Genomic DNA, 10,088 nt, shown 5'->3' on the forward strand with positions numbered 1-10,088 from the left:
GGGCACCAAGGGGCTGTTTCACGGGCTGGCACTCAGCTCGGACACTCCTGGTGCTGCAGAGCAAAGAGGTCAGCAAAGGGGACCAGGCCATGCTGTGGTTGTCACGCTGGGCCATGTCACTGGGGCTGGCTTCCCCTGGGCACCGAAAATTTAATACGCATAGACAAAACACAAGTGCTCAGCGGATGCCGTCACGGATACTCCAGTGTGACCCTACACTGTCATACGTGTGCCCCGTGTGCCGGCACGGAAGGGTCGGGCCGGGGTCCCGCAGCCCCTCAGGAGCGGCCCCGCCGCGCACGGCGGGAAGGAAGCGGCGCGCGGGCGGTGCTGCCCCCTGGCGGCCACAACCGCCCCGACCATTTGCCGCCGGCCCGCGCGCGCGGCTCCAAAATGGCCGATGGCGACGGGCCCGGAGAGCCCGGGCCGGACACACGGCACACAAACCCCACAGCTCTCCACCCGAAAGGACCCCACACACCACTGCTTTAGCTCTAGCCACAGGGGAATGGCCTTCGGCAAGGCTCCATGTTGGGAAGCCAGGGAGAAATGGCCACAGCAGAGGCTCAGCAGGGCAGGGGAGGTCCCAGCATTGGCCATGAGGGCAGAACAGTCTGACCACGGCCGGAGGGCACTGGCACAGGCCAGCACCAGGGCACCATCTTTCAGCAGGGCAGGGGTGATGACACTAAGGGACCCTGTGCCCAGGAGGGCTCAGCTACACAGCCCCACTTTCTGTGCTTGTTTCCTGCACCCATCAGTCTGGGAAAGCCATGTACTCCAACAGCTGCCACTGCAGCCAGAAAAACCGGCCAGTGACCACTGCCACAGGACCGGCCAGGACTGAGGCTCTTCATCCCCAGGCTGGTTGGTGCCTGACCTTGTGTGAGAAAGGACAGCAGGAGGCCTGAGTTTGGTTACAAACAAGAAGCCCCTTAGCCCAAACTCTGTTTATGTACTTGCTTCACACTTGGGGGCAAGAGGAGACAATTTGGAATAAAACACAAGATAGAATACCTGTAGGAGAGAGCAACTGAACTGCAGGGCTTTAGTACAAGATCTGATTTACTTTGTTTAAAAAGAAAGTAGAAAAGCAATTGGCTAGCAAGCACCACCACACCATCTTCAGTTAAAACAACACAAAAGGTTGTGGTTACAGAGCTTACCGTGGCCACCATCATCTTTTCCCCTACCTCCTGCTAACACAGCACACATACACTGCTGGGAGCTGACACAGGCTGGAGCAGAGGACAGAAGCTGCTGCTGTGATACCAGTGACCTTAACCCAAAGAGGGAAGGCTCCAGACAGCCTGTTTCTCACAGCCTGCTTAATTTAGTGGCACAGAAGTAACACGAACCAGTTTAGGTCCTTTAATCTGTCCAAGACAAGGTGCTAAAGCACAAATGATAAAACATTCTGCATTTTTACAGCAAAAATGCTACAGAAGTTTATAGGAAAAAAATTTTTTTTTTGTACATGGGTAAAACATTATAAATTCAAGACAACTCACAGACAAGGGGTAAATTCCCACATCTATCACTCTTTGTTTTAAGAAGTTCATTTGAACAGGCAAGCAGTCAAAATGGCTTGCTCTCTCTTCCTTGAAATGAAAATGTTATCTTCCAAGTGGCTCACAGTACTGCTGCGCTTCTTGGAATGTCCTCCGAAGGCTCCGCCAAGATCAAAGGAGAATAAAAACCCCCGGAGTCCTTTCAGATAGTCTTGGAGAGCAGGAAAAGGGAAAGGAAAGGGGAAGTTTATTCAAACTTGATCTTCTTCCCTTGCGGCTTGTGATCTCCGCCTCCTCCTCTGCCTCCTCTGCCTCCTCGGAAGCCACCTCCTCTGCCTAGAAAGGGAATTATTGCAAAAAGCAGAGTTATCACTATAGTATTTTATATATATGTACACACACACACACAAATATATTCCAGTGGTATATCTATAGCACTGCCCTTCCCAACCCATCCTAGCACAGGACAGAATGGTCTCTGGTAGCTCTACACCATAACCCCAAAAATGGCTTTGGATTCATTTTGGAGCACACCCCCCTCTGAACCTATTCCTCTTACCTCCAAATCCACCTCTGCCACCACCTCTGCCACCAAATCCACCTCTTCCTCCTCGGCCACCTCCTCCTCTGCCACCACGACCACCAAATCCACCGCCACGCTGAAAGTCACCCTTTGGCTTGGCAAAATCAAGAGTCACTTTGTTTCCATCTATCTCTCCATCTTCCATGGCTTCTTTAGCTGCTTTGGCATCTTCTGGAGAGCTGAAGTCCACAAACCCAAACCTAGGGAGGGAACAGGTTACAAGAGTGACAGTCAGTCACATTTCATGACCTGCAGCACCACCTACAGGTTCCTGACAGAAATCCTTTTGGAATCCAACAGCAGCACTTCTGCATCCCACAGATGTGTTACTTGTAGGACAGCAGTGGCTAATCACAATCGATGGAGCCCACTGTGAATCTGCCAGTACTGTACAGTTAATTTTCTTCTCGTGCGAATCCATCAGCTGCCATGGAGATTTGTTGGCAGGAAGGAGCTCATTGAGAAGAGGTGAGAAGTGAGCATGTGCCGCCCTCCACCAGAGGACCCAAAGCAGCGTGTTCTCTGCTCCCACCCCTATTTACCAGTTTCACAAAACCACCCTGCACTGCAGAGGTCAGCTAAAGCAAGGTGCTCTGTAGCACCTGAACCTAGCCCAGGTGATGTTTAACCCACCCTTTAGATGATCCAGTGTCTCTGTCTGTGACTATTCTTGCGCTTATTGATCCTTCAAATGATTCTCTTAACGTCTCCTCTGTGGTGTCCTCAGAAAGGCCTCTGACAAACAATGTTTTGCTCTGCTCTGTGAAAAGGGAGCACATTCAGAAGTTATTCAGCCTGAGCAAAGAAACCTCCAGCTTCATAACATTACATCCAGCTTGCATTACCAGCTCTCAGAACAGCTCTGAAGGATAAAGGGGTTGTTTTCAAGGAACAGCTCAAGCACCTGAAGTCCATGGAAACTTTTTCAGGACTGCAGTTAGAGCCTGACATCAAATGATTTCAATCAGCCAACTGGATACTGCCAAATTAAACTTGCTCAACTTCCTTTTGAAAAATAGATGCTTCCACCTTATCAACAATAATAACTAATTGTGCAGACACTGCTGGATCAGCACTTGACTATCTAGAGGAATTTGACAACAGTTTCATCAGCATTTCAGATAATCAGTCATCATATCCAGCACACTTGCTTATGATGCTTTTGGTTTGGTTTTTTCTTTTTTTTTTTTTAAGCAGCCCCAGATTTGCCTGGATGGTGCCTTCCTGCCACAGCTGGAGATCTAACATGAAACACTTACGACCGAATCCTCCTCCTCCTCCTCGTGCGTTTGTATTTCCTTTCTGCCATGATGGTGAACTGAATTCCAGTCTGATTGTTCTGCCTTCAATCTCTGTGTTGTTCAAAGAATTCAGTGCTTCTTTGGCATCCTCAGCTGTGGCAAAATCTACAAATGCATACCTATGTGGAGAGGAAGATTCCAGTCAGCCTGGGAACAAGGGATACCTGGAGGCAAGTCAGTTTAATGCCAGCCTGGGGGTCAAGTGAAAGGCACAACCTACCCTTTAGGCCTGCCCTGGTTGTTCTGTGGCACCCTGATGGAAGAAGCTTTCTTGAACACTTCTTGGAGAGTCTCTTCTGTAGCAGCATACGAGAGGTTGTTGACAATTAGGGTGGTCGACTCTCCTACGGGGAAAAGTCAGTGCTGTTAAAGTGCAGGCTTTAAGAGAAGGAGAGAGCAGCTCTTGTCCTCTAGTAACCAGACTGTGCCAAGAGGCAAGAATACTTGCTGCCCATTCCTCACCTCAAGGTGAGGCACAAGGCCAAATCCAACCCTGTTTTAATCAAGAAGACCAGTTGCCCCTTGTCTGAAACATGCAGTAGAGTGCATAGGATGCAGAGCACAAGTCAGGCAAAAGGTCTGGTATCTTAATTTTCTTGCAGTATTTCAAGTTGCCATACCCTCAGGAACTTTTGAAGCAAGTGGAAATGAATCCTGAATGTCATCTGTATGCATGTTATCAGTATGGAAAGTACCTTTCTGATTTTCTTGCTGGCTCTTTTCACCAGTGAAGTCAATGACCACGGCACGACCCTCAATTTCTGTGCCCTGCTTTTCCTCCAGAGCTTTGTCTGCCTCAGCTTCTGTTTTAAATTCAACGTAGGCCATCCTACACCACAGAAAAGAATGTAAGCAAACGCCGCCTTCCAGAAACAGCAAAGTTTTGTGAATGAGGGGGGGAAATATATAAAAGAAAAATGCTGCAAAAAGTAGGACAACTAATGCAGCAGGTTCCCTAAGGTAAGCTTATCAGAATATGCCAAGAGCTAAAAGAACAGCAAACACACAACAGTCCTCTCAGCTACACACCCTCTGCTGTTCCCATCCTTGTTCATCACTATCCGGACTTCCAGTGCATTTTCAAACACCTCCCTGATGTCATCCTCGGTTATGCGGTACGGCAGGTTCTTCAAAAACAGCGTTCTGGCATCTCTCTCTGCAAAGACAAGTTACTTTCAGGTTACCAGCTAAAAATCTCTCCTCATCTACAATGCCAGTTCAGTATGACTTAGCAAGTTGATCCAGCAGAAATTAACGGCAAGCATTCCCATTTTCAGAAGCTACAAAAGCAACTGTAACCAAAGTAAATGAAAATACAGTACTTCTTTCAAGGGCATCAAGTTAGAAAACCAGGTCCTTACGTTTCAGAAAGAAACACGTTTCTTCCTCAGCCCTCCCAATATGAACCATTTCTTGAGATCACGTGTGCAGCAGATACTCCAGTCTGAACTTGTATATCTGTACGTAAGCATTTTAGAAATTCTTAATTGTGTCGTACCTTTCTTGTTTTCTTTCATAGTTTCCTTGCTCTTTGCTTTTTCCAGTTTGACTTCCACACCCATTAACTTCTTTCCATTCATCTGGAGAGCTTTATCCAAATCCTCAGCAGATGAGAAGTCCACATAGCCGAACCGCCTGAAAGAACAGCATCCTTGAGGTCTCAGCTGATCCATCTCTGGCAGCAGACACCACAAACAGAAACCTAACACCAGAGAGGTCCTGGCTGGTCAAGTTCCAGGCAAAGTTAAACCCTCATCTCTACCAAGAGACCACCCCAGCATCTTGAGGGGAACCACCAGCAGCAGCACAATTTGGACCCCCCGAAAAAATTAGTGCCAAATAAAAGAAATGAGCAGCAAAATTCTACTGATGAACTCACCTGGTAGCACTGATTCTGACATCTAAAACTTCAATATTCTTCTTCCCAAAGAATTCTCTGAGGCCAGTCTTCAGCTCCTCAAAGTCTTTGGCAGAGACCAAATTTCCAACAAACATAGTGAAAGCTGATGCAGGCCCTTTAAATGAAAAGACAATAAACTGGTTTTTTTTAAGGCAGCTTTTATAACTGGGAGCCAGAATCCAGCCAGCTTTAGCACATCAGGTTTTGCTCAAAAGTGACATCATATTTCAGTATTAAGTCCCTTATAATCATCATTTGTGCTGGAAAACCCCACCCCTGACATCCTGGACTTCAGTTACGTTCCTCATGCAACAGCGTTCAATCACAGTCCATTAAACAAGCATCACATGAGGATCCCACACCACTTACCATCTGTTTTCTTTTTCTTGGGCTCTGGTGCACTTTTATTGGCCATTTCTTTCTTTCTCTTTCCAGGTGCTTCCTTGACAGCAGGTTCTGTGCCAGAAAACAGAACAACATTGAAAAATACAGAACCTTTCCTAAATTGAATCAGCACATGAACATTAATCCTTACACCATTCATACACAAGATCTCCTGTTACTAAGAAGCTGCTCCTCAGTACAAAAGGCCACTGTAGCACATTTCTGCTCAGGCACCATACCTGTTATTAAATAGTCTCAAAGCCACTTAAACTCACTTTCATCTTCACTTTCCTCTTCAGCATCCTCTTCATCCTCCTCTTCATCATCATCCTCATCGTCATCCTCATCTTCCTCATCTTCAGATTCTGCTGCCTTGGCTTTCACTGGTGTAGCCTTGGCTGGAGTGGTTTTCTTCACTGGAATAGGGGCTGTGTCCATGGCTTCATCTTCAGACTCTGAAACAAGATGAGCACAGTATTCAGACAGTTCCACATTAAGCATATTTTGAAACTAGGAAAACAAAATACTTTTAAGCAAAATGTTTCTCATGCCTCCTAAAATTTGTATGTTTCCAGGAAAAAGGTTTAATACACTTAATTTTTACAAAAATTGTCTCTCTGCCTTGTGTTTTACTGCATTAAAAAAAAAACCCTAAACCTGTTCACCAACAATAAGAAGTTTTACTGACAAAAGGGAAATTAACACCCATTCAGCAACATGGACAACAGCAACCAGCTAAAACCAGCTGAGCACACACTGCATCAATCCCATTATCCTTTAAGTAACCTCCCTCCCCCAGGTCCCAGAAAGTGTTTAATAATAAACATCTTATACCATCTTCTTCTTCCTCGTCCTCTTCATCATCATCTTCATCCTCATCCTCCTCAGATTCCTGCTTGGCTGGCACAGCTGCAGGCTTTTTGGCTGGTACTGCTGCAGGCTTTTTGGCTGCAGGCTTCACGGGCATTGGTGGCTCCTCTTCCTCATCTGCACCAACAGTACAAGTCTTTACTTCTAAGGTTCAGTGGTATAGGTAAAAAGTCATTAGAGCTTCCCAAAATTTTGTCCAAAAGTTCAGGAAAGGGCAATCAAGAAACTAGGAGATCTTTTACAGGCCGTGTGTAAGGCAGCTGCAGCCCAAGCTCTCCTGCAAACTTCACCCATTGCCCACCTCTCTTTCATAACCCCTCATTAATCAATGAACTCCCCCAAGTATTAATCATACAAATGCTTCCAATTCCAAAGGGACTCATATTTAATTACTTGATTGAACCAGCTTTAGTCAATGCCTATTTCAAAAGTAACTTACCAGAATCTTCTTCATCCTCCTCATCATCATCTTCGTCATCTTCATCATCTTCACTCTCCTCCTTCTTGGCATTCTTTCCATTTTTTGCTCCTTTGGTTAGGACAGCAGCCTTTTTAGGAGTTGGAGTAACAGCCTTTTTTGGCTGTGGAGTAGCCACAACCTTCTTTGCAGGTGTAACTGCCTTTTTTGCAGGAGTAGCAACTTTTTTTGCAGGAGTTGCAGCCTTCTTGGCTGGGGTAACAGCAACCTTTTGTGCTTTCTTCTGGGGGATCATCTGAAAGACACATTAGTGTAAGATTCATGCTGGCCTGTTTAACCTACCATTACTTCACTATCAAACATACAGCAACTGAAATCTACAGAGTATCCTTCTGACAGTTTCTGTAAAGTTACCTTAAATGCCCACCCAGATGAATAAAGGTCAAACACAGCTTTTTCATGCTTTCAGAAGCCTACTTATGAAACATCAAAGCACCTCTAAACTCCCTTGTCCTGAACCAAGACCAGTCATGTCTATTAGCATTCTATACCTTGAAATTTTTACACTTGCACATAAACCACATGTGGACAAATGTCATACTGTTTATTACTAGAGTGATTAGGTACCCACTTGCTTATCAAGTTTAGTATAGCTCTAAAACGCCAGCAGCACTTCCAAAAGCTTGGAAACACACTTAGCAGCTGAGCCATTTTTCCCCATAGTGCTTTAGTCTTACAAAATCCAGTTTATTCTTTAGCCACAGTTTATAGAGGAACACCGACTGTTGATTAAACGCCTGTTACGCTGTAACCCACAACACTTCTGTAACACGTGCATCCTTTTGACTCCATCTTTAGATCAATCACCTCTTCTCCGCTGCTTTCGTCTAGATCAGAGGACTCCTCTTCTTCACTTTCCTCGAACTTTTTCGGGGGAGGAACCATTTTTTTCTGTTTGATCTGATTCTTCGGGGTCTGAAAGAGAGCGGGAGCAGCACGTTCAGCTGCCGCGCTCACCCGGGCCGCCTGCGAGCGCCGCCGGCTCCGGCGGGGCAATTGTCCCCACCACGTGGCCGCCCTGCGGCCGCCGCGGTGCTCCAGGGGCCGCCCGGGGGCGGCGGGGACGCGCCCGCCGGTGTGCGGGGTATTCCCGGGGTATTCCCGGGGTATTCCCGGGGCCGCGGGGGCCTTCCCGGGAGCTCCGCGCGCCCCCACGTGCTCGCCGGCCGCGCGCCCCACGTGGCCGCACTGTGACGTAGCCCCGCCCCCCCCATCCCGCGCGCGCCCGCACGCGGGGCCCACCCGCGTCCCTCACACACGCGCGGATCCCCCACCCCGCCGCCCGCTCCCCTCCCGCCCCGCGCCCCCGCCCGCCGCCGCCGCACGGAGCAGAGCGGGACAATCGGGGCCTGAATCCACTGCCTCCGGGCCCGCGACCCCGCCCCTCGCCGCCATCTTCACGGCTCGGGAGAACAGGCCTGCAGCCGCCGCGCGGCCCGAGCGCACGGCGGCGAGAAGGCGGCCCGGCTCCCTCCTCGATACGCCGCCATCCGCACCCGCCCGCCCCATCATGGCGGCGTTCGACCGCTTCCCGCCCGGCGGCTGCGCTCCCCCACTCCCTCACCTTGGTGATCTTCACCATGATGGCGGCGGTGCCTGGCGGCGCAGGGGCGGCGGCCGAGTTGTGTCGGGAGCGGAGCGGGCGCGTCCGGCGGGGCGGCGGCGCGGCGGGGATCGGGCCGCGGGCGGGCTGTGGGAGCGACGGGGACGCGCGGGCGGCCGGGCCGGGCACTGACACGAAAGAGCGAGCGCGCGCCCCTTCCGCCCCCTTTGCTAGCCCCGCGCCACGCCCCGCCCCCTCCGCCCCCGCTCCGACCAATCGCCGCGCTCGCCCCTCGAGCCGCCGCGCCAATCGGCGGCGCTCTGCGATCGGCCAACCGCAGGGCGCGTTACAACCGCGGGGCCGCCCGCCCGGGAGGCCTCGGCCCGGGACGGCGGCAGCGCGGCGCATGCGCACCGGCCGGGCCCAGGGCCGCACGTGGCGGCCGCGGCCCCGTTCGGCCCCGTTCGGGCCCGGGCGGGTCCGGCGGTCCGGGGAGGCGCTGCCGTGCCCGGGCGGGTCCGGGGAGCCGCTGCCGTGCCCGGCGCTCACGGCTGCCCCACCGCCCCGGCGGCAGCTCGGCGCCCGCCGTGCCGCTCTGCCCGAACACGCTTTTGCCTCCCGCTTTAGAGCTGGGTTCGCCCCAGCGCTGTCTCTGCCCCAGGTTGTTGTTGCACTCTGCAGCTGCCAGCCTTCACTCCTTCAGCTGGGAGAAAAGGCCCAAAATGAAAGAAAAGAATAAGCCTGTGCTTGAATTCAGTCACTGCAAGAAGACACCACCTTTCTCCCTGTGGAATTTTTCCCCGGTGGCTGTAAATTCGCGGCAGAAATTACCTCAGGGCAGACCCGGTACTCCTGTTTAACTTGTCACTCTGCTGGCAGGGCTGGGTGCTGCCTTTGTGCCTACCTGACACAGAGTGGCCTCCTTTGTTGGGTTTCCCTACTGCCTTACCTCCCCTACCCCTTCAAACTGGGCATCCAGCCGGCTCCTGGGGGCTCCTGACTCAAGCATGGGTGACTGTAGCAGTTTGCTCATCCATGGCCTACTTGAGATGACTTGGGGAACATGAGATCCTAGTGAGCCCCAGAATAAAAATGCAGACTCTCAATGAATGCCATCCTGCACGGCCCTGGTGCCTTCGAGGGGGCACCCCAGGATTGTTCAGTGCCACCTGAAGCAAGGGACACACTGTGGCTGAGGCAATATACCCGGCTCTTAGGCTGTCCTAGTGCCTCTTTCTCTGCTGGGTAAGAAGAGGCAGTTTCCAGGCAAGCTGAGCTAAGGGCACCTGCTCACTGAGAGGTGATGGGGTCAATCAGCCTCTCCAGGAGGAATCCAAGCCTGTGCAGAGCCTGCCACCATCAGCTAGGACGGGGAGGGAAGGAGCTGGAACAGAGCGGGATACTGCCCATGTTCCAGCCGTGGTCACACACGTGCAGGCAGATGGGGATCCCAGCTGGGAAAACCCCTTGTGTAGGGCAGCTGGACCCTGCCTGTGAAATAGCAATGTCTGGCTCATG

At 51.0% G+C, this 10,088-nt stretch overlaps 1 protein-coding gene and 3 non-coding genes across 4 annotated transcripts; all 4 read right to left on the bottom strand.

Moving 5' to 3' along the window:
- Positions 1 to 1,355: 1,355 nt before the first annotated feature.
- NCL (nucleolin) lies at positions 1,356 to 9,008 on the bottom strand. The gene is made up of 15 exons (XM_041718096.2): positions 8,592 to 9,008; positions 7,835 to 7,942; positions 6,989 to 7,262; positions 6,514 to 6,666; positions 5,955 to 6,134; positions 5,665 to 5,751; positions 5,275 to 5,410; positions 4,894 to 5,030; positions 4,425 to 4,551; positions 4,091 to 4,224; positions 3,616 to 3,739; positions 3,354 to 3,514; positions 2,728 to 2,854; positions 2,071 to 2,294; positions 1,356 to 1,847 (listed from the first exon to the last, which is right to left on the bottom strand). The coding sequence occupies exons 1-15, from the start codon at positions 8,976 to 8,978 to the stop codon at positions 1,759 to 1,761; spliced, it is 2,448 nt and encodes an 815-aa protein (XP_041574030.2). The 5' UTR covers positions 8,979 to 9,008; the 3' UTR covers positions 1,356 to 1,758.
- LOC115496473 (small nucleolar RNA SNORA75) lies at positions 2,423 to 2,562 on the bottom strand. The gene has a single exon (XR_003961976.1). It is a non-coding gene; the product is annotated as a small nucleolar RNA SNORA75 (small nucleolar RNA).
- On the bottom strand, positions 3,159 to 3,235 carry LOC115496477 (small nucleolar RNA SNORD20). The gene has a single exon (XR_003961980.1). It is a non-coding gene; the product is annotated as a small nucleolar RNA SNORD20 (small nucleolar RNA).
- Positions 5,488 to 5,557, bottom strand: LOC115496475 (small nucleolar RNA SNORD82). Its single transcript, XR_003961978.1, has one exon. It is a non-coding gene; the product is annotated as a small nucleolar RNA SNORD82 (small nucleolar RNA).
- Positions 9,009 to 10,088: the final 1,080 nt, after the last annotated feature.

The sequence above is a fragment of the Taeniopygia guttata genome, chromosome 9, assembly GCF_048771995.1.
Source record: "Taeniopygia guttata chromosome 9, bTaeGut7.mat, whole genome shotgun sequence".
Lineage (NCBI taxonomy): Eukaryota > Metazoa > Chordata > Aves > Passeriformes > Estrildidae > Taeniopygia > Taeniopygia guttata.

Coding starts and splice junctions, on each gene's coding strand:
- NCL (XM_041718096.2), bottom strand. CDS start 8,978: ATGCGCCGCGCTGCCGCCGTCCCGGGCCGAGGCCTCCCGGGCGGGCGG. Junction 4,225..4,424: donor AAGGATGGGAACAGCAGAGG/GTGTGTAGCTGA, acceptor TCTGTGGTGTAG/GATGGCCTACGTTGAATTTA. Junction 3,740..4,090: donor CCAGCAAGAAAATCAGAAAG/GTACTTTCCATA, acceptor TTTTCCCCGTAG/GAGAGTCGACCACCCTAATT.